General features: G+C 49.6%; 1 protein-coding gene across 1 annotated transcript in view; it reads right to left on the reverse strand.

Annotated features, from left to right (window-relative positions):
• Positions 1–23,540, reverse strand: part of COL27A1 (collagen type XXVII alpha 1 chain) — a gene marked incomplete at its 5' end in the record, with an annotated part of 150,191 nt that continues 126,651 nt past the window's right edge. Inside the window, 17 exons of the mRNA XM_008057214.2 lie at positions 1–1,918; positions 3,370–3,588; positions 5,028–5,137; positions 6,062–6,230; positions 6,863–6,928; positions 9,379–9,405; positions 10,082–10,117; positions 10,358–10,375; positions 10,498–10,533; positions 10,692–10,745; positions 11,143–11,205; positions 11,710–11,763; positions 20,966–21,073; positions 21,874–21,981; positions 22,385–22,492; positions 22,572–22,625; positions 23,296–23,349. Coding sequence (XP_008055405.2) covers positions 1,772–1,918; positions 3,370–3,588; positions 5,028–5,137; positions 6,062–6,230; positions 6,863–6,928; positions 9,379–9,405; positions 10,082–10,117; positions 10,358–10,375; positions 10,498–10,533; positions 10,692–10,745; positions 11,143–11,205; positions 11,710–11,763; positions 20,966–21,073; positions 21,874–21,981; positions 22,385–22,492; positions 22,572–22,625; positions 23,296–23,349 — 1,431 coding nt within the window. The remainder of the gene's footprint in view (positions 1,919–3,369; positions 3,589–5,027; positions 5,138–6,061; positions 6,231–6,862; positions 6,929–9,378; positions 9,406–10,081; positions 10,118–10,357; positions 10,376–10,497; positions 10,534–10,691; positions 10,746–11,142; positions 11,206–11,709; positions 11,764–20,965; positions 21,074–21,873; positions 21,982–22,384; positions 22,493–22,571; positions 22,626–23,295; positions 23,350–23,540) is intronic.

Raw genomic sequence — 23,540 nt, forward strand, 5'->3', positions numbered from 1 at the left:
CTCAGTTTTAAATATTTATTTAAAATCCAGAAGGGAAAAAGAAAAACAGAACCCGTTAGGGTTTTCACACACTGACATGTGGACAGAGACACAGACGAGGACAGCAGAAAAACCCAAGAATGAGACAGAGACGGGTAGGGGACCAAGAGCTGAGATGAGGCCCGAGCTGCTACAAAATGCACTTCCATGCGGAGCGTCCGGGCGGGGGCGGCGGGCGCGGGTACAGAGGGTGTCGGGAGGAAGGGTGGGCCAGAGTGAGGTATTAAAATCACGGAAGTCAAATCCAATCCCAAAGAGACACAACTTTAGCAGAGAAACACACACACAGAGATTTTCACATACGTTTCCCCTTCCGTAAAAATCATCCCATAGTTAAAACGACCTCAGCAGCCAATTTGGGCGCCGGCCCACTGGTTGATACGGCACAATTCTGATGACACCGAACGCTGTGGTGGTGTTGGACTCCGAGATTCCCATAATGATTCTTTCTCCTCAGCCCACATTTACACTTGGAGCTAATGACAATGGGTGTCTGTAGCATTTAGCGACAAAGAAAAAGAACGATGACTCCTGGGAGGAGGGCAGGCTTCTGGGATGGAGGAGCTCAGACAGGGGACGTGGCTTCGTGAGATGGTTTGACGCAAACATTCCACCTCCACCAGGAATCCTGACCCCTCGTCGCTCTTGGAACTGGCTTCTTCACGGTCAAGGCCTCACCCAGGACCTGTCCAGGGCACGCCTTCCAGGCAAACCTCACCTCCTTCAGGATCACAAAGGGCCAAGCCCACGTGCTTTGTGCCCAGGGCTCCCTGCTGCCTTAAAGGATAGACATTTCAAAGTCCATAAGTTAAAAGGTAGATCTCTCTACTTCTGGTTTCTGGTAGAATTTTTTTTTTTTTTTTTTGCTTTTTTTTTTTTTCTTTCCTTTTTTCTTTTATTTTTTTCCTCCTTAGCAAATTACCTGGCGAGCACAAAAGTGATGCTAGGAAAATTTTAAAATTCCCCAACTTTGCCATTTGGAGGAAAGAGAAAGATGTGGACAATGCCCCCCACATCAAAAAAGTTTCTTCAAAGTCTGTGGCAAAAATGGTAGCACCTTTAGAATCTTAAATAGGGGTTTTTTTTTCCTTAAAAAAAATCACATACACTACGAGACAATTGCGAGCACCAGCGATTTCACCGTGGGAGGTAGCTAACGGGGGGCCCCAGCCCCAAGGATCGTGCTGCATCCCACCCCTGGCTGCTCTTTCTCATCCTCTCACCTCTCTCCCGGGTGAAAAAAAATAGTAACACACCTTCTTTGTGTTCGTTTAAATAATATATATACTTCTTTCTTTCCTTTTCTCCTTTTTTTCATATCTCCTTTCTAATATTGCACATCAAAAGCTCCCTGGCAGGGACCAGCTGACGAGATGCCCCCTTCCCTCAAGTTGGCTTGCACGTGGGGCTCTTTGGGCGGGAAGCTGGGCAGGGAAGGGGGTGGCCGCAGAGCTGGGAGATAGGCCACGGGGCTCAGGCGGGTTGCAGGCCCAGCTTGCTCCGGCCGGCTCTTTGGTTGTTCTTTGGGGCTAAGCTGGGATCCGTCGTTCCCAAGGACACCCCGTACCCTGCTACCCCACCCACTTCTACTGGGCAGACAACAGCCAGGGTCTGCCCAAGTGTCCTTGGGCAGGGGCGCTTCCTCTCCCGGAGCCACCTGCCCCTCAAGACCCTCCCCTCGCCTCTCCCCCTTCCCTCCTCCATGAGGCTAGAGGGGCCAGGAGGTCAGAGGTCAGAGGAAGCAGGCAGGTCCAACTTCGAGGCGGTACTGCTTCCCTGGTGAGACGGGCGGGAGGTTGTCCACGCTGACAATGGGCAGTTGCTGGGGGTCTTGGGTCCGGAAGGTGAAGAGTGTCTGACGCCAGCGGCCATCCTGGACCTGAGGGCAAAAGGAGAAGCTCCACTGTGGTTCTCCTCATAACTCACGGGCATTTCTTTCCCACCATCCTTCCTCACAAGGCTAACTCAACAGGGCGATTCACTGTAGCAACGGCCAACACAGCACATTTTGATCGCCTCCCATTTTTTTATTCTTATAGTGATGCCGTAGCGAACATCGCTGGAGCTAACACTTTGTGCCCATTCTTGGTTATTTCTCTAGAACAAACTCTAAAAGTAGAATTGCTGGATCAAAGGATAGGTACCTTTCTAAGGTTTTGGACAGATGTTGGATATGTGTATGGCTGGTATCCAGAAAGCCTCTATTAGTTTATTTTTTTCCAATCGCTTCATGGGAGAGTGTTGGTTTCCCCACATCCTCATTAACACGGTGTATTATCAGTTTGGTTTAATCTTATAAAACTGTAGGGGCTTTTTGTTTGTTTGTCTTGCCTTTTGACAACAACTGTCTGTTTCCTCCTCCCCTGACAACCCACCTGCTACAGGGCAGTTGAAAAAGACCAACACCAGGTGCAGTGGCTCACACCTGTAATCTCAGCAATTTGGGAGGCGGAGGCGAGAGGATTGTCTGAGCTCAGGGGTTTGAGATCAGCCCGGACAACTTGGCGAGACCTCATCTCTACAATAAATCAAAAAGTTAGCCAGGTGTGTTGGTGCACACCTATAGTTCCAGCTACTTGGAAGGCTGAGGCGGAGGGATCGCCTGAGCCCAGTGGGTCAAGGCTACGGTGGCCATGAGCATGCCACTGCACTCCAGCCTGGGTGACAGAGTGAGACTTCAACTCAAAAAAAAAAGAAAACGACCAAAAAATATGAGAAGAAATTAGCCTGACGATGGTGGGAGCAGAGAGAAAAGAAGAAAGAAAAGCTTTTTTTTTTTTTTTTTTTAGTTGGAATCTCATTCCATTGTCCAGGCTGGAGTGCAGTGGCACACTCACTGCCATCCCAGCGGTGACCTGCTGGGCTCCAGCGATCCTTCCACCTCAACCTTCCAAGTACCTGGAACTACAGGCGTGTGCTACGCCCGGCTACATTTTTGCTTTATTGTAGAGATGAGGTCTCACCAAGTTGCCCGGGGTGGTCTCAAACCTGCAGGCTCAGTCAATCCATTCGCCTTGGCCTCCCAAAGTGCTGGGATTACAGGCCGAGCCACCGAACCCAGCCCAAAAGCTCTTTTAAGCAACCTTGTAAGTACATCTAGCATCTACTGGTCTGAAGAACTTCTGCCAATCCAGACCTCCCCTCAGAGTTTCCCAGAGAAAGAAGTGAATAAAAACAATTTGATAAAACTGTTATAATAAAATTATTACACAAAGATAAATTATATGTAGTATAAAATGATTAAATATGATCTTACGATAAAAAGTTTTTCCAAACAAGTTCTTCCCCTTGTTCCCATGGAAGGGGCCCATGAGGGGCTCCGAGGGTTACCTTGCAGCCGTCCACGGACACCTCGGGCCTGAATTGACCCCCAGCTTCAAAAATCTGCCCGTTCCAGGCCCGGAAGCGCACAGCCCGCTTGGCGGGGGTCTGCCCAGTGCCCTCCTGCCACACGGTCATGTTAAGGCAGTGGATGGTGATATGCTGTGTCACCTCGGAGCTTAGCAGGTGCAGGAAATTCATCTGGACCCGGCTGACGGCAAACTCGACCTGTGGGGAAGACAGCCCTGAGGCAGCTCAGGCCGGGCTACCTGCAGCACTGGAGGGAGCAAGGATGAGCCCTTTCCTGGTAAGCGCCTCTCGCTATGCTCTCAGACGTGTGCCCACTTGACAGGAAAACTGAGGTCTGTGTGAGTTGGTCCCACAGGTTCTTGGCTGTGTAGCCAGGAAAGTCTGCCAAGCTTTGAGGGTCCTTGTCTACTCTGATCCACTTCCCCATGGGATGGGTGGTGTTTGGGGCTGGGCTGGGATTCAGGGGCCTGGCAAGGAAGAGGATCTGGCCCAAGACTGAGAGGCTTTTGGGGTGTGGAGGAAAAGAGGTGCTTTCCACCCCCTTCCTAAGTCCAAAAATCCCATGAGATGGGATGGGTGCCACCAGAAAGGGTAGACCTGAGAACAGACAACAGGCCAGGATTTATGGCTTCAGCGCTTTGCCGCCCAGAGCCGGGGCCTCCCCTGCCCTTGCCCAATGGGGAAGGAGACCCAGATGTGTCTCATGCTGCTAACCCAGACACCAGCTCTGTCCTCACTCCTCTGCCAGGCGGTTTGCTACAAGACCCTCAAACCTTTGAGTCACTGTGGAAGACAGGTATGCTGGGGTCACCAAGTCCCTGCTGGACCATGAGCTCTGAGTGCAGCAGTGGTTGTGGTCAGCCTGACCTCCTGACACTTGGCTCAGGGCCTCTACATGGTAGAGACCCAACAAGGACCTGTCCACTGGCTGGCTGAGACACTGCCCTGCCCAGAGATCCTCAGATTCCAGGTCGGATGCCTCCTGAAGACTCCCGGGGGGGCATGACTGCTGGCAAACCATGCAAGGGGCTCTAGGGCTCCTCCCCTGCATTCAGAACAGCTTCTCATTGTGGTATGAGCCACCCTAAAATGTGGAAGGCTTAGTAGAGCTGCAGACTGACAATCTACTAAGGGGGTCCCTGGTGGGGAGCCCCAGGGGCCACTCTTGCCTTGGTTTGTTGTTGAGTTACCCGACACTACCTAAAATGCTCAGCCCAGAGATGGGCACGTGGCACGCAGGTACTGAGCACGAGTGTAATATGTGCACACACAACTCCGTGCACAGCCCGGAGACAGACAGCTGGCACACAGGCTCTATGCAGCATGTTCCAGATGACCGAGAAATTTCACACTGACTTATTTCGTGCTGATGGTTTGTGGTTCTGCAAGCCAGGCCAGGTTGGTTAACTACTCTGCTCTAGATGTCAGGCAGAAGATTCTACCTGTAGAAAGTGTCATCAGCAGCACACAACTCTGAAGGGTTTGGAAACCACAGATCGGTCCAGTTCATCCCCAGGTTGCAGATGGAGAGACTGGGTCTTTGAGAGAGATGATGTTCTTAGGCTGTGCAGTAAGACGACAGGCAGGGCTCAGACAGAGAAGGTCTGCCTGGTGGCCGGTGGGGAGCAGAAGGGTACCTTGGAGGCCGTGATGGGCTTGAGACATGTCTGTCCACCGTGCGTGAAGTTACAGGAGACTTCGATGGTGTCGGACGAGCAGCCGAGGTTCGGATCCACCCAGTAGGTACCTGCAGGCAGCACAGGGTGGGAAAGTGCATGAATCTAGGGAGGAGCCCTGGCTGGGGCTCTGCGGTGGCCCTCTGAGCCCCAGCTGGGCAGGAAGTCAGGGTGGGTGGGTAGAATAGGGATTCCACGAGCCTCAGAGGTGGAAGGAAGCCTTCAAGTAGAACTCACAGCTGGCAAGTCCCTGGAGGGGGTCACATGGCTAAGCGCTTGCCTGTGTTGCTACTGGGATGTGTCCTTGTGACAGGGACTAAGAGATCTGCTAATTGAATGGATTCTCTAAGGCCTGGATCCTCCTGGGACCTGCTGGAGGGGGGGGTGTCAGGGCCTCCATCCAGTCAGCCCCAGCCCTGCAGTGGCTTCCCCCTGCCGCCAAAGGCCCTGCAGCCAGAGAGCAAGACAACACCACTGAATCCCAGCTCTGGTTCACAGAGCATGCTCCAGGCAGGGCTGACATTGGAACTCAGGTCTGTCAGCCTCCAGCCTGTCCTTCACAGTACCACAACACTCACAGATGTGGGAGGTGAGTGAGGGGAGAACGGATGGAGGGTAAATCCTGGCTCACCCGGAAGCCATGCGGTGACAGCTCTTGAGGCCCTAGGGGGCTTTTTCTGCTAAAGCTCTGTCTCATGACACTGAAATGTCTCCCCAGCTTGTGAGTCTGGCAGCTCTGGAAGGGTGGGACCACTCTACTGTGTTCCGCATTATATCTACACACCCCAAAAAGCACGAGGCTTGGCGTTCTGTGAGGCTTGGGGACTGCCAATTGAACGAATTAATGACTGCCTATGTATCTGCCAGTGTGATTGATTCCCCCTACCACCGAGGACAAAGGCTTGTCCCAGCAAACTAAGAGTCCAATGCTCCAGCTGTTCCTCCCCAAATGCCCCACACAGGGCCTACCCAGCCCTGGCAGGAATCCCTCTCACCATCCGCCATCTTCTGCTCACAATCCATGAGGTCCCTGCAGACCCGGGCGGGGTTCTCTTTGGTGCCCAGGGGCGTCTTAATGCTCTGGATGAGGTTGCTGAGGTAGTGTAAGGTTTTAAAGATCTCCCCTCCCTGGTCCAGCACCAGCCGGTCAGGATAGCTGTAACCCTGTCACGAGGAGAGGGGTGGCCACTGGGTTCCTCTGTTCCAGCCAGAGGTCCAAGCCTCCACAGCCACAAGTTCTCACAACTTGGGAGATGAGGCCCCCAGGTCATGGCTGGGGCAGGAGTTGGCTTTCACTCCATTTCACAGATAAATACACTGAGGCCAGGGTGAGAGGCAGAAGGTGGGGCTGCCACGATGGCCCGGCAGCTTGAGAAGAACAGAGTCAGCCCATGTCCTCTGGCACAGGAGGGGCAGGGCCCCATGAATGAGGCAGACAGGGTGCTGGAATGCTGGCAAGTGGTCCCAAATCCCCATCTGGAGAGTCCATGGAGGAGGAGGTGCAGACAGAGGCTGATGAGGGAGACACCTGGCCCCACGGGCCTCCCCTGGGGCAGGAGTGGGGGCTCCTGTGAGGCACCAAGAGATGGAACAAGTTCTGCAAGCCCCTAAGGGGGCTTCAGGCCAGGGACCCAGGACCTGTGGCTGCCTGTTCTGAGCCTCAGCAGCATCAACCGCCATCTGTGGCCGTGAGACGGTCCGTGCAGGCCACACGGAGCGCTTTGACCACATGTGGGCCACTGTTCGTGGCTCTCCCATGAGGGACTTCCATGGGGGGGCAGGGATCCTGCAAGTACCTCTGATCTGAGTGCGGCATTGGTGTCCACCCACGTCTGGAAAGCTGCCCCAAGGTCGTCTTGTTGCTGTGCAGAGAAAAGACAGGGTGTATGTGCTGTCCCTCAGGGTTCCCCAGACCCACCAAGTGAGAGCCCCAGGGCCCGAGCACCCACTCTCCAACCCCACCTGGCAAAGTCACGTGGCCTCGGTGGAACTCTCTGTCATTCCTCCCCTTTCAGCATCAAAGCTGACCCTGCCACTCTCTTCCTCTGAGTATTTCTTTTCTTTTTTTTCTTTTTGAGTTGGATTCTCACTCTATCACCCAAGCTAGAGAGCAGTGACATGCTCACGGCCAACCCAGCTTCGACCTTCTGGGCTCCGGCGACACTTCTGCCTCAGCCTTCCAAGTAACTGAAACTATAGCTGTGAACTACCATGCCTAGCTAATTTGTTTATTTATTTATTGTAGAGACAAGGTCTCCCCAAGTTGCCTGGGCTGGTCTCAAAATCCCAGGCTCAGGCAATCCACTCGCCTTGGCCTCCCAAAGTGCTGGGATTACAGGCTAAGCCAAGCCCGGCCACCTCCAAGTATTTCGGTAGCTCCCCACCACCCTCAGGGTTAAGTTAAAGTTCTCAACACGGTTACAAGACCCGGCTGGAGCGCTGCCACCTGGAACCTCATCTCTCCTCTCTCCCCATATGTGCTCTAGCACCAGCACACAATAGAATTGCTAAGTTCCTAAATGCCACGGGGCCCTGGCACCTGCTGCTCCCATTGCCTGGAAAACTCCTCCCTCCCTCCAGTGCACCATCTGGCTGTCTTCCGTGCCAGTAATCCTCAACCAGGGGCGATGATGGCCCCAGGGGACACTGGACAATATCTGGAGATATTTTTGGTTGTCCCAACTGGGGCAGAGGGCACTCCTTGCATTTCATGGTTAGAGGCCCCAAACGCTGCTAACATCCCACAGGACAGTCACTCACAGCATAGAATGACTCGAACATCAGCAGAGCTGCAGCTCAGACATCCTGCCCTACACTTATCCTATAGGTGGCAGCCTTGACGAGAAGCCCCTCCCGAGGCTGCTGCTCCCAGGCAGGGGGAGGCTTCCTTTCTCTGTGCTCCCACTCCTGGGGTTTCTCCTTTGGCTTGGACTGTAAGGACCTCATATAGATTTCACCCCAAACCTGGCGCCAGGCTTGGCAGAGCAAAACTGCCGTCTTGCTGTGGGAACAGTGACAAAGCAGGCTTGGGGGCCAGAACTGGGACTCCAGGCATACTCCTCAGGTTCAAACCCGGGCCCTGCTGCTTACTAACAGCCCAATCTGGGGAAGTTGCTTAACCTCTCCTTGCCTCAGTTCTTTCATCTTGAAAATGGGCCTGACAATAAACTCTCTCACGGAACTACTGAAAGGAATCACGAATTAGTACACCAAAAGTACTTTTTTTTTTTTTTTTTGGAGTAGGGGGTCTTACTCTGTTGTCCAGGCTACAGTGGCACAATCATGGCTCACTGCAGCCTCCACCTCCTGGGCTCTGGAGATATTCCCGCCTTAGCCTTCCAAGCAGCTTGGACTACAGGTGCACACCACCATGCCCTCTCAGCCGAGTTTTATGATTTTTAAAATATTTTTCTTGTAGAGACAGGGTCTTGCTGTGTTGCACAGGCTGGTCTCAAACTCCTGGGCTCAAGCAATCCTCCCGCCTCAACCTCCCAAAGTGATGGGATGATAGGTATGAGCCACAGTGCCTGGCTTACAAAAAGCACTTCTAATGGTGTCTGCCATGTGACAAACATTCAATTGGTGTTAGTGACTATACAAAAAAATTTCAAAATCCTCGAATTTCCCATGTGTCCTACAGCTTCTCACTTTGCTCTAGCCTCTTTCTTACTGATGAGAGGGACAAGAGGGACTGAAGAGGAGGAAGCCAAGGTTGGCACTCTGCCACTGAGGATGGCGCAGAGGGAGGGGCAGTGAGAACAGGGCAGAGCTGCTGAGTGACATGGAGCCCAGGGACTCCTGTTCTGCTCAGTCTTTCCTCATGGCTCTGCCCTGGGATGCTGCTAGGCCAGATTCCAGTGGCCAGCCAGCCACTGTGCAGTAACAAAACAGGGATGGACTCGTCATAGGACTTGGGAGGCCACACGCTCAGACAGGGCCGCGGGCCCCACCAGGGAGGAACACAGTGTGCCCTTGCCTGACCCTCCTTAGGCTCAGAATCGGAGATGGAGGGACCCCCGCAATCAGCCCATCTGTGTGGAGAACACTCACAGAACCACGGACCCCACACCTGGGGCATCTTTTAGGGTTCACAGTTAGGAAGAAAAGTCAGGTTTCCTGCCTCCTGGCCCAGGGCGCTTTCTGTAGCTTTACAGTCCAGGGCTCCAACACAAAGTGACCAAAGGATGGGGGCATCCCGGGGCCCACTGTAGGGCTCTAGCCACCGTAACCAGAGAGGACCAGCTGCCTCTCCCCTCATCCCACCCCCTAGGCCTTACCCCAAGGAGGAAAAAGAGAATGTTCTCCAACTTACAAACTGGATAGGACCCCCTGGAGGACCCTGCAAGAAAAGACAGCAGGCTGTTATGAGATTGTAGGGACTGTCAGAGCATGGGAGGACTCACCAGGGTGGTGTGCACTCTCCCAGAGGCCTGGCCCCACTAGGCTGGTCTACATTTTCTCGGAGACCTAGCCCCATCAGACTGGTCTATATGCTCCTGCAGGCTTGCCCCCACCGGGCTGGTCTACACTCTCCCAGAGGCCAAGCCCCACAAAGTTTTTCTACACTCTCTCAGAGGCCTAGACCCAGCAGGCTGGTCTACGTTCTCCCAGAGGCCTGATCCCACTGGGCTGGTCTACATTCTCCCAGAGGCCTGGCCCCACTAGGCTGGTCTACACTTTCTCAGAGGCCTAGCTCCATCAGATTGGTCTATATGCTCTTGGAGGCCTGCCCCTACCGGGCTGGTATACACTCTCCCAGAGGCCTAGCCCCACAAAGTTGTTCTATACTCTCTTGGAGGCCTGGCCCCACTGGGCTGTTCTACACGCTCCCGAAGGTCTGGCCCTGCCATGCTGGTCTACATTCACCCAGAAGTCTGTGGGCTATAAAAACCATGTGAGTCCTGGGAGGGTCAGGGTCAAGGCTTAGTCTGCCAGCAAAGCCTTAGATCTCATTCAAAGGAACTTCATCCCCTGCTCCCGGGAGTCCAAGATGCACACATCTCTCTGCTACCTACCGGGAGGCCGGGCCGCCCTCTTGGGCCAGGAGGACCCTGGAGGAAGAGGCAAAAAAGTGTGAGACCCTGGTCGGCCAGGGCCTTACACCCCCCTCCAGGCCCCTCCCCATGAAAACCTAAGACCCAAGGACAATGGTTCCTCTGGCCAGATGGCACAGAAGGGACAGTGGAGGTCCAGAGGGAAGGAACATGCCCAAGGACATCAAGGGTCACTGGAGGAGAACCCAGAGGGTGCAGCCCGCTCCACCCAACAGCCCTCACGCCCAGCTCACTCACCCTCGGACCTTGCAATCCCTGGAGAGACAGAAGCAGGGGAGAGAGTTAGGGGACCAGGGCTGAGCCAAGGCCCCACCCCGAGAGCCTCCCCTCTCCCCCTTCCCCCACTCCGCAACACTGCCCCCAGCCCGTCCACTCACCCAGTCCCCACGGCTGCCTTTGTCGCCCTTCGGACCCTGCAACAAACCACGCCCAGTGAGATGGCACTCATGGGGAAGCCCCATTTCCCAGATGGGGACACTGAGGCTCAGACCAGTCCTGAGTCACAGAGGCAATCTGGAGCCGGGAGGACAAGGGGGCCCAGGAGGTGTCCTGCCCAGCCTCTTGCACATACCGGGAGTCCCGAAGGTCCCAGGATTCCCAGGGGCCCAGTGATGCCTTCCTTTCCCTAAAGGAGAGAGAAAGGCTGTGTGTGTCCTGTTCCAGGGCCTGGGGAACAGAGGCAGGGACAAAGGGGTGGAGAGCAGCCCAGGGAAGTGGACAGCCCAGGGAAGTGGAAGGGAGACTGTCTCAAGCAGGGCCAGGCTGGGTATCGCCCGAGCCCCCCCTGTGTGCCTCGGGTGGGCTTCAAGCACAGAGTACTGGGGGCCAGAGAGGGAGAAGAAAGGGTGGCAGCCCCGCTGGGGGAACAGCATGAGCAAAGGTGTGGAGTTGGGAATGGAGGCTGCGGGCAGAGGAGGCTCAAGAGTGAAGACACAGGAGGAGGTCGAGGACGTGTGTCCAGCCAGCTGGTGGCTCGCCAGCCTTTGGCCCGGGGCTGGGTCAGACACAGGGAGGGGACTCACCATCAAGCCTGGAGGCCCCCGAGGGCCCTGGATGCCTTTGAAGCCGATGTCTCCAGGAGGGCCCTGCGGGAGGCAGAGGAAGGACTGTCTGTGCCTGGGCAGCTGCTGGCTGGGGGCCCCAGCAGCTCCCTCACCCCTGAAGTCTGCCGACTTTCACTTCTCCCATCAAGGAGGCCTCACCCGAGAGGCCCAGGAAGAGCAAAACACGTCCGGCATTATTCAGCGGGTACCAGCAATGGGCTGACTCAGTGCGCGGGATGTGTGTCTCTGGTCTTAATTTTTGCAAAAATCCTCTACAACAGTTATTCCCATTTTGTAGATGAGGAAACCAAGGCTCAGAGAGACTAAGTGACTTTCTTGCCTGAGGCACAAAACCGGTAAATTGTGGAGCTGGGCTTACATCCCGGGGTAAGTCCCGGGGGGGTTAAGATGTTCATGCTTGAACCTGAACTGTGTGCCAGCCCACACTGTAAGTACTCAGTAGTATTTGTTGAGTGACTAAATGAATGAATGAGTGGGTGGGATGGAGGGGGCCCCATGGGAACAGGGAGAAGTGGGAAAGTGTACCTTGGGTCCGTAGAGACCAGCCATTCCTGGGAAGCCCATCTCGCCAGTGTCACCCTGCAGGAGAACAGGAAGAGATGGAGATGGAGTGAGCCGGTCAGGACCAGGGTGCCCCGGGGTCTGCCTTCTCCCTCCCAGCAGCCAGCAGGGATCTGAGTATGAACGGCTGAGAAGCTAGAGGCCAGTCTGCCAGGGCTCCACGGGGCATCTGTGCCCTGTCAGGCAAGAAGCCCAGCCCAGTCAGGAATTCCACGGGCCAGCAGGCAAAGTCCCAGGTGCTCCAGTTCCAGGCTTCAAGGGACACAATGACTAAAGGATGCACAGACTCCTCCCACTGCCCCAGAAGCTCTGCTAGGGAAGGACCTCCTGAAGCAACCCTGTCAGCTAAGGACCTACTACGTCCCAGGTGCTCTGCACGCACCACCATGCAGGCATGTTCCCATATCAGCCCCAGGAGACACCACATCCCCTGTTCACAGATGAGGAAACAGGTTCAGAGAAGGCAGGCACATCCTCTCTGAGGGTGCACAGCCACTGCATTGTGGAGTGTGCTCAATTCAGACCAAGGGTGAGTGATTCAGGGCCTTTGGCTTCCTCTCCTGATCCCTGCTCCCAATCTCCCAAGGGGTGAAAGAACAATTCACAAGGGGGCATGCCAGGGCCTGGGCCTGCCACTGCCACATCCTTGGGCTGGGCCTTCCAGCTCATGAGCCAGGAACCCACGGGTTAGAATCTCCTAGTCTTAATGTGAGGCCAGGAGGCAAATGATTTCCTTTTACTGAACCTCAGCCTCAGTTTTCCCATCTGAAAAATAGGTTGGAAGGATGTAATAAGACCAAGCAGGTCAAGACCTAGCTCTGGTGAGGGTAGGCTGAGGGGTCAGGCTGTGGGAGGGCCCCATTCATCTAAATTCTACCTGTTCATTTTAAAAAACTAATAAGCTATGTTTCACATATTAGGCTATAATTCACATATTATAAAATTCATCTTTTTTTTTTTTGAGTTGGAGTCACTCTGTCGCCTAAACTGGAATGCAGTGGCCGCTCCCGGCCACCGCAGCCTCGACCTGCTGGGCTCCGGCGATCCTTCCGCCTCAGCCTTCCGAGCAGCTGGAATTACAGGCGCGCACTACCATGCCCGACTGATTTTTTTATTTATTGTAGAGATGAGGTCTCGCCAAGTTGCCCAGGAGGGTCTTGAACCCGCAGGCTCAGGCAATTCACTCACCTCAGCATCCCAAGGTGCGGGATTACAGGCTGAGCCACCGAGCCCGGCTAAAATTCATCTTTTTAAAGTGCCTAATTTATGCCAGGCATGGTGGCTCATGCCTGTAACCCCAGCACTTTGAGAGGCTGAAGTGGGAGAATTGCTCAAAGCCCAGGAGCTGGAGACCAACGTGGGCAACAAAGTGAGACCTTGTCTCTATAAAACATAAAAAAATTAGCCAGGCGTGACGGCACACACCTCTATTCCTAGCTACTTGGGAGGCTGAGGCAGAAGAATCACCTGAGCCCAAGAGGTCGAGGCTGCGGTGAGCCATGATCGTGCCACTGCACTCCAGGCTGGACAACAGAGTGAGACCCTGACTCAAAAGAAAAGTGTATAATTTATTGGCTTTTAATATATTTACAAAGTTGTGCATCGACCATCACCATTCATTTCACAACATTTTCATCAATCCAAAAAGAAACCTTGCACCTCCCTTCCCCTTTCTCCCAGCCCCTGGCAAGCACTCTGGACATTCTGTAAATGGGATCATGCAATGTGTGGCCTTTTGAGATTGGCTTCCCTCACTTAGCACGTTTTCAAGGTTTATTCCATGTGGTAGCTGTATCAGCATTTCATCCTTTTTTATTCCTGAACAATATTCCATTGTACAGGTATGCCACATGTTACTTACACATTTATCAGCTGGTGAACATTTGAATTGTTTCCATGCACTGTGTATTATGAATACTGTTGCTATGAACATCTGTGGATAAGTTTTTGTGTTGACCTGTTTTCTGTTCTCCTGGGTGGAATTGCTGTGTCCTAGGGAAACTATGTTTAACTGAGGAATGGTCAAGTGGTTTTCCAAAGTGGTTGCACTATTTTAAGCTCCCACCAGTAGTGCAGGAGGATTCCATTTGCTCCACGTCGTTGTCAGCACCTGTTATTGTCTGCCTTTTCTACATTAACCAATCTAGAGGATGTGAAATAGTATCTCATTTGGGTTATGATTTGCCTTGTATGTGCTTATTGACTATTTGCATATCTTCTTTAGGAAAATGCCTATTCACAAACTTTGGCCATTTAAAAGTTGAGTTGTCTTTTTATTTTTGAGTTGTAAGCATTCTTTATATATTCCAGATACACGTTCCTTATTGGATATATGATTTGCAAAAACTTTCTCACATTCTGTGAGTTGTTTTACTTTCTTCATGGTGTCCTTTGATGCATAAAAGTTTTTTATTTTGATAAGACCAACTTATCTATTCTTTTGTTGTTTGTCCTTTTGATGTCATATCTAAGAAACTATTGCCTAATACGAGGTTATACAAATGCATTCCTTTCGTTTTTTTCCCAAGAGTTTTATGGTTTTAGCCCTTACATTTAGGTCTGTGATTCACTGTTAGTTAATTTTTGTCTGTGGTATAATACAGGGGTCCAATTCCATTCTCTGGCATGTAGATATGTAACTGCTTAGTACCATTTATTGAAAAACAAATTATTTTCCCATTCAGTTGTCCAGGCACACTGACATAAATATAAGAGCTTATTTCTGGATTCTGAATGCTATTCCATTGACCTATATGTCTATCCTTATGCCAGTGCCACACTTAATTACTAGTTTTATAATAAACTTTGAAATTGGAAAGAGTAAGTCCTCTAACTTTGATATTCTTAAAGATCAAATTTTGGCTACTCTGGGACACTTATATTTCCGTACAAATTTTAGGATCAATTTGTGATTCTGGTAAAAGAAGAAAAAAAAAACAACTGGGATTTTGCTGGGGAATGCATTGAATCTGCAGATCAGTAGATCAGTACTGGTATCTTTTTTTTTTTTTTTTTTGAGTGGGAGTCTCACTCTGTCACCCAGACTGGAGTACAGTGGCTGCTCCCGACCACCACAGCCTCGACCTGCTGGGCTCCGGCGATCCTTCCACCTCAGCCTTCCAAGTAACTGGAACTACAGGCGCACGCTACCACGCCCGGCTAATTTTTGATTTATTGTAGAGATGAGGTCTTGCCAAGTTGCCCAGGCAGGTCTCGAGCCTGTGGGCTCATGCAATCCACGCACCTCAGCCTCCCAAGGTGCAGGATTACAGGCTGAGCCACCAAGCCCAGCTTAGTACTGGTATCTTAACAATACCAAGTCCTCTGGCCCATGAACAAGGGATGTCTGTCCATTTATTTAGGTTTTCCTTAATTTCTCTCAACAATGTTTTGAAGTTTTCAGTGAACATGTCTTGCACTTTTTAATTTTTATTTTGCAATGGTCTCAATATGTTGCCCAGACTGGACTTGATCTCCTGAGCTTCTGCAGTCCTCCTATTTCAGCCTCACAAGTAGCTGGGTCTAGCTGGGTCTACAGACACAGGTCACCACGCCTGGCTTCTTGTACTTTTTTGTTAAATTTATTCCTAACCATTTTATTCTCTTTTATATTATGAATGAAATTGTCTTTTTTGATTTCATTTTTGAATTATTCATTGCTAGTGTATATAAACAAAATTGATGTTTATATGTTACATGTACAAACAATGTTTTTTATATTGATCTTATCTCCTGCAACCTTGGTTTATTAGTTCTAATAATTTTGTTTTATAAATTTTTTACTGTTTTCTATATACAAGATCGTGTCATTTGCAAACAGAGATGGCGTTACTTCTTCCTTTTCAATCTGTTTCAGGATAATGTTGAAAATAAGTGGTAAAAATGGACATGGTTGGCTTGTTTCCAATCTTGGGGGAAAGGTTTCGGTCTTCCGCTATTGAATATGATGATACCTGTGAAGTTCCTTAGGCGTTCTTTATCAGGTTGAGGGTGTTCCTTTCTATTCCTAGTTTGTTGTGTTTTTTTAATCATAAAAAGGACTGAATTTTCCTAAATGCTCTTTCTGCATCTGTTGAGATGACTGTATGATATTTTTTCTGTATTCTATTCACATTGATTGACTGTCATGTATTGAACCAACCTTGCATGTCTAGGACACATCTCACTGTGGTGTATAATCCTGTTATGCATGCAGCTGGATTCAGTTTTGTGGTATTTTATTGAGAATTTTCATGTGTGTATTCATAAGTATTCTTTATTCAGCATTCATAAGTATAATATTAGTCCATAGGCATCTTTCTTGTGATATCTTTGTCTGGTATCAGGGTGATACTGGCTTCATAGAACCTGTTGTGACATGTTCCACCTGTTTGATTTTACACTCTGATTGTTGTCTCCCATATATCCATCAGGTGAAAAGAAGAGGTAATTTTTAAAAACAATTTTACAGGAGTAAAACTGAAGATAAACAATAACTACAGATAGTTAGATTGTACAATGTGATACATTTGGACACATATATACTCAGGTAACCATCATCACAATCAAGACAATTCATCAAGACAATCAAGACATATTCATCACCCCAAAAAGTTTCCTCATGCCCTTTTGTGATCTTTCCTTTCTGCCTACCCTCCCATCTCCAGGACCACTGATTTGGTTTCTCTTACTACAGAATAGTTTTCATTTTCCCTAATTTTATATAAGTGAAATCACATAGTATATACTATTTTATCTGACTTATTTCATTCAGTCCAATTATTCTGAGAACCATCCATGTTATCATATTAACAGTTCAGTCCTTTTATTGCTAAATAGGATTCCAATGTATAGGTATACCACAATTTCTTTATCTATTCACCTCTGATGTACATTTGAGTTTTCTCCAGTTTGGGGCTATTAGGAGCCATCAAATCTAGTCTTTGTGTGGACAAACATCCTTATTTATGCTGAATAAATATCTAGGAATGGAATGGTTGCATTATATGGTAGGGATATGCTTAACTTTTAAAGAAACTGTGCAACTGTTTCCAAGTGTTTGTGCCTCTTTACATTTAAGAGTATGAAAGTTCCTTTTGTTCCACATCTTTGCCAACACTTGGTATGGTCAGTCTTTTAAATATTTTCACCATTCTAACAGGTATATAGTAGCATCTTATTGTCGTCTTAGTGAACACTTGCCTAATAATTAATGATACTTATCTTCTTTTCATATGTCTGTATATCTTCTTTGAAGTGTCTAGTTAAATCTTTTGTCCATTTAAAAATGTCAGGTTGCTTATTTTCATATTAATGAGTTGTGAGAGTTCTTTGTATAGTTGGGATATAATCCTTTATCAGATATAAGATTTGGAAATATTTTCTCCCAGTATGTGACCTGTTTTTTCATTCTCTTAGTCATGTCCTTTGGAAAGCAAAGGTTTTAAATATTGAAGAAATCCAGTTTATCAAATTTTCTTTTATGGGTCATGCTTTTGGTGTCATATCTAAGAACTCTATTTAATATAAGGTCTCAAAGACTTTCTTCTAAGCTTTGTTCTAGAAGAGTTATAATTTTAGGTTTTACATTTAGGTGTAAGATACAGGTTGACTTATTTTGTAAATGTTATGTGGCATTAATTGCCAAACACCAGTTGTTAGAAAATATTATTTTGTATTCACTGAGTTGTCTTTGTGCCTTTATTAAAAAGTATTTGTCCATGTGTATATGGTTATATTTCTGGTGCCTCAATTCTGTTTTTTTTAATCTATTAATATATTTATGGCAACATCACACTTTATTGATTACTGTAGATTTATAAGTCTTGAAATCAAGTACTACTAGTCCTCTGACTTTGCTCTTCTTTTTCAGAGTTGCTTTAGATAATATTCTAGGTCCTTTATACACACACACACACACACACACATAAAAGCTTGTCATTTTCTCCACAAAAAGCCTGATGAGATACTGATTAGAATTGTGTTGGATCCATAGACCAATGTGAGCAAAACTGACATCTTAATATCACTTAGGCCAATGTGAGCCAAACTGACATCTTAATATTATTGGGTCTTTTGATGCATGAAAACAGTCTATATATCCATTTATTTAGTTCTTCCTCAATTCCTCTTAGCAATGTTCTATAGTTTTCAGGGTCCATATGTTGCACACCTAATGTCAGCTGTATCTCTAAGTATGTTATATATTTATACTACTGTAAATAGTATTGCTTTTTAGGTTCACGTTCTGATTGCTTGTTGCTAGCATATGGCAATACAAATCACCTGTGCATATTGATTAGTGTATAGAAATACGATTCATTTGTGCATAATGACCTGGTGTTTTGCAACTCACTTATTCTAGTAGATAATATTGTAGATGCCATTGGATTTTCCATATAGACAATCATTTCATCTGATATAAATGCCTTTTATTTATTTTTCTTGCCTTACTGCCCTGGTAGAATTACCAGCACAATGCTGAATAAGAGTAGTAAGAACAGATATCCTTGACTTGTTTCTGCTCTTTGGGAAAAAGCAGTTAAGTCAATATTAAGGATGATGGTGACTGTAGGTTTTTCCTGGATGTCCTTTATCAAGTTGAGGAAGCTCTCAACTTGATAGCCCTAGTTTGTTGAGAGATTTTTTTTTAGCCAGAAATGGAGTTAGATTTTTGCCAGATGCTTTTCTTGCATCTACTGAGATGATCGAATGAGTTTTCTTTCTAGTTTGTTTAATATGATGAATTGTATTGGTTTATTTTCAAATGTTATACCATCCTTGCATTCCTGAGATAAATAAAGAATGTTAAAACTGTACTGAGAATTGTTGTATCTATATTTATGAGGCATACTGGCCTGTAGTTTTCTTTTCTTGTAACAACGTCTTTGTCTGGCTTTGATATCGGGTAACATGGTCTCATGGAAAGAGTTGGGAAATATTCTCTCCTTTTCAATTTTCTGGAAGAGTTTATGTAGAACTGGAATAATTTATTTCACAAATGTTTAGGAGAATTTACCAGTGAAGCCACCTGGTCCAAGAGTTTTCTTTGTGGGACATTTTTTAGCTACACATTCAAATTCTTTAATAGATACAAGGTTTTTAGGTTATCAACCTCTTCTTGAGTGTTTTAGTAGTTTCATCTTTCAAGGAATTTGTCCATTTCATCTAAGTCTTCAAATTTATTGGAATAATGCTGTTTACAATATTTCCTTATTATTATTTTAATTTCTGTACTATCTGTGGTAACATCATCTTTCTCATTCTTGATATCAGTAATTTATGTATTCTCTTTTTTCTGGTGAGTTTAGCAAGAGATTTGTCCATTTTATAGCTCTCAAAATTTTTTTTAATTTTTCTTATTTTTTTTTTAAATTTCATATCTTCATTATTTCCTTTCTTTTATTGACTTTGTTTTTAATTTGTCTTTTTTCCTCTGGTTTCTTAAGATGGTATCTGAGGCTACTGATTTTAGACCTCTCTTCCTTTCAAATACAGGAGTTACCGCTATAATCATCCCCAAGTGGTACATCAGCAGCATCCACCAATTTCTTTTTTTTTTTTTGAGTTGGAGTCTCACTCTGTCACACAGGCCGGAGGGCAGGGGCACATTCCCAGCCACCACAGCCTCGACCTGATGGGCTCAGGCAATCCTTCCACCTCAGCCTTCCAAGTAGCTAGAACTACAGGCACGTACCACCATGCCCAGCTAATTGTTTTATTTATTGTAGAGATGAGGTCTCACCTAGTTGCCAGGGCTGGTCTCGAACCCATGGGCTCAGGCAATCCTCTCAACTAGGCCTCTCAAACTGCTAGGATTATGAGCCACCAGCACCGGGTCGGTATTTACACTTTCATTCAATCCAAGATACCAACTTCCTCTTTGATTTCCTCTGTGAGCCGCAGGCCACTTGGACATTCGTTACTTAGTTTCCAAATGTTTGGAGATGTTTCAGATAGCTCTCTGTAATTGATTTTTAATTTAATTTCACCGTGGCAAGAGAATATTCTTTGTGTGACTTGAATCCTCTTAAATGTATTAAGATTTTATTTTGCTTTTAAGGTCCCAAATAGGGTCTGTCTTGGTAAATGCTCTGCATGCACTTGAAAAGGACTGTCTTGCTGATATTTGATGGAGTGCTCTCTACACGTCATGAGGTTCAGTCAGTTGACACTGTTCAAGTCTCCTACATGCTTCCTGATCTTCTGTCTACTTCTGTTCTACCCAGTAGTGAAAGAAATATATTGAAACCTTCAGCTATAACTGTGGAAGTATCTATTTATCCTTGCAGTTTTATCAGTTTTTGCTTAATCATTGCAAAGATCTATTATTAGGTGCATAAACGTTTAGGATTCCTTCACCGTAATTTTGGTAAAGTAACCTCTTTATCATTATGAAGTGACTTTATTACTGCCAATAGTCTTTGCTTTGTAATCCATTTTGTTTGATATTTCTTTGGATGAAAGTCAGTATAATGTGTAGTATAATGTTTGTCATACCTTTACTTTTAGCCTATTTGTGTCTTTATATTTATTTGTTTTTGAGTCCAGGTCTCACTCTCACCCAGGCTGGAGTGTAGTGGCACGATCACAGCTCACTGTAGTCTTGACCTCCCGGGCTCAGGTAATCCATCTGCCTCAGTCTCTCGAGTAGCTGGGACTACAGGCCACCACACCTGGCTAGTTTTTGTTTTTGTTTGTTTTGTAGAGACAAGTTCCCGCTATGTTGCCCAGGCTGGTCTCAGACTCCTGGGCTCAAGCAGTCCTCCTTCCTTGGCCTCCCAAAGTGCTGGGATTGCCCGTGTGAGCCACCATGTTTGGCCAATCTGTTTTTAATTAGGGTGTTGAGACCATGTGTTACTTGTTTTCTATTTGCCCCCTCTGTCCTTTGCTCATTCTTCCCTCTGTTCCAGGCAGGGGCTAATTGAATTTACGCTCTGGGACAGAGGCTACGACGGCAGTGTGGTGCAGCAACAGCACTGGACCAGGAGCCAGCAGAGCCCGGGGTTCTGGTTGTGATCTGCCTTTCCTCACTCGGAAGGGACCACTTGGTTCTCTTTCCTCAGCCTCCCCTCACCATCCGGCTCAGAAAGGCAGAATGGCATCTGGTACCCAGACCCTTGTCACAGAGCAAGGACGCAGCTTCTTGGTCTGTGTGCCTGCCTGTGTGCATGTGCGTGTGTACGTGTGTGCGCACACATGTGTGAGAGTGTGGCCACGTGTATTCCCTGGAATCACTCACCGGCTGGCCTTTGGATCCGGGCTCCCCATGGCTCCCAGGAAGCCCTGTTCCGCCCTCAGTCCCCCGCTTGCCAGGGTGACCCAGCTGCCCCGGTAATCCACTTTCACCCTTAAAGAAACAGACCAACAGGACCCATCAAAGGGGAAATGGTTCTGCGAGGAGGAAGAAGTGGCAGAACAGTGATTCCAGAGGTCTTTTGAGATCTCAGGATGTTGGGGTGACAGACGAGCCCGGGTGGAGGGTGGTGGGCAAGGTTTTTCCCCCACTCAGACGTTCAGGGTCCTAGCTTCCCCTCTCCCCTCTCACACAGCCTCTCCCCTTGTACCCTTCTCCCCACCTGTATGCGGTTCCCACCTCCAAATCGAGAATGCCTCCTTCCCTTTTCTTCTCACTGGAATCCTCCCTGGGTCAAGGTCATCTTTCCCTCTGCCTGTGGTCCTCCCCGAGGAGTCCTACTTTCCCCTACTTAAGTTTCGAGCTCAGGAAGGGCAAGAACCAACCATGTCTGAGTCACTCATCTAAGTCCTTCAGAGTCTAGTCCTGGGCTCAGGCTGATTCATGGGGGAGCCTCTCTTGTCAAGTCAGCGAAGGAAGCTTTCTAAGAATGTCTTGAGGATCCAGCCGCAAGCAACACCTGTTGTTCTACAGAAGCCCACAAGAGGGCGCCCGTGGACAATGCAACAACCAGTTGATGGTGTCCAGGGCCTGGTAGGGGACAGTATTTATTGCTTCCTGGATAAACCATCCTGTAAGTCTGGCCCAAGTTTGGGACAGGGACAAAGGTCAACAATGTGGACTCCATCTTCACACAGACCCTGGGACATAGGCGCTGGAAGAGTCAGTGCCATTATAGTCCGTACCAAAGTGGGAAGGGTGGAGGGCACGTAAGTGGATTAGAAGTGTCTGACCTTGAACCCTGGGGGTCCCTGTGCTCCAGGCAAGCCGGCCACACCGGGATTTCCTCTCTTCCCAGCAGGGCCCATGAGGCCAGGGTCCCCATCGTCTCCCTGCTCCCCCTGTAAAGAAAGCAGGCAAAGGAGTATCTCTTGTGTTTCAGGAAATAGCTAGAAAAAAAGGGCAGGATGGTTCCCAGCCGGGGTGAACACTGGGTGTGGGGGCTGGGAGGAGGTGACACTCCAGGATGGGGGTCAGACGGCCTGCGTGTGACGCGGCTGGACGGGGGACAGGAGGAGCTGAGGACCGTGAGAGTGGGGAAGTGGTGGGGTCTCGGGGAGCCACACTCCCAGGGCCCCAGGGGTGAGACGGCTGCCCACCCCAGAGCATCCCAGGAACCTTCCAGATACCTTGGTTCTGCCCTTCCCAGTTTCTGGACCCACTGCTCTGTTCCAGGGCCTGCGGAAGTCCCCCTCCCCCACATCCCAAATGGAGGCCCACCTCTGAACGCCCAGGCCTGCTCACCTGCAGTCCTGCTCGCCCGTCCCTGCCAGGAAGCCCATCCGGTCCGGCAGCACCCTCAGGGCCTTGTCTCCCCACCACGCCCCGGGGCCCCGGCAGCCCCTGCAGGCCCTGGGGGACAGAAGAAGCTGGTGAGGGCGTCCAGGGTGGGCGAGGAGGCTGGCAGGGTGCGGCAGCTGCAGTCACTCACCTGGACCCCCCTCCGGCCTGGAGCCCCGGCTTTGCCTTGCTTTCCCTTTGGTCCCTGAAAGATCAAGAAAGGGCCACAGGATGGAGGCTGCCTGGTGGAGGTGGGGCCCAGGGGCTCTGGGAGGAGGTATTGGGAGGACCGTGGGCCCCTGGGTGAGCATCTCATTCCTGAAGCCTGGGGCGGCCTTGGAACCTCCAGGCTGTCACTGAGCCTGCTCTGGGCCCTGGGGTCCCCTTGCCAAGCCCTCCCCCAAGTGGCAGAGGCTCTTTGGCAATCTCCTGGTCAGAGCCCCAGCCCATGGCTCCATCTGACCCTTGAAAGTGGGGATACCCCAGAGGGGTGCAGGTGAGGGGTACTGGCCCAGCCTCAGCGGAGGAGGGCAGAAACTCCTCCCCCAGGAGCACCTGTCTCCCTCCCTCTCCACCCGATGCCCTCCCTCCACTTCTCCCAGTTCCCACTCTCATCTTTAGCACTTGCGTGCCCTGGGTTCAAGTCCCACGGGCTGACCTCAGGCGGGCGGCTCCCTTCCCGAAGCCCCAGTGAAATGGGGCGATTGTCCCTCCTCCCTCAGGCTTTGAAGGGAACCCATCCTGGCCAGAAGCACTCTGCAGGGCTCATTTGGGCCAGCCCTCCCTGCCCTGCCTCCCTCCGCTGTGTGACCTGGGGCTGGGCTTCCCCCTTTCCCCGGGACTCAGTTTCCCTGGGGAACATCCAGCTCTCTTACCTCTGTGCCTTTCGATCCTTTGGGTCCCGGCCGGCCCCGGGGTCCCGGATGCCCCTGCAAACCAAGGTGAGATGACGCAAGGTGGCCCCAGGATTCTCTCCCGGGGAGGGTGGCCAGTCTCCGCCTGGAGGGGGAGGGGTGGGGAGGGGTTTGGGGGTGCAGGCTCTGGGGGTGTCCCCAGGGTCAGGGCAGGAGGAACCAGAATGGCTGTCCCAGGCCCTCCTGCAGGCAGAATCCCTTTAAGC

This window comes from Carlito syrichta, unplaced genomic scaffold (genome assembly GCF_000164805.1).
Source record: "Carlito syrichta isolate Samal-C Ts95f unplaced genomic scaffold, Tarsius_syrichta-2.0.1 Scaffold302868, whole genome shotgun sequence".
In the NCBI taxonomy this organism is placed as follows: Eukaryota; Metazoa; Chordata; class Mammalia; order Primates; family Tarsiidae; genus Carlito; species Carlito syrichta.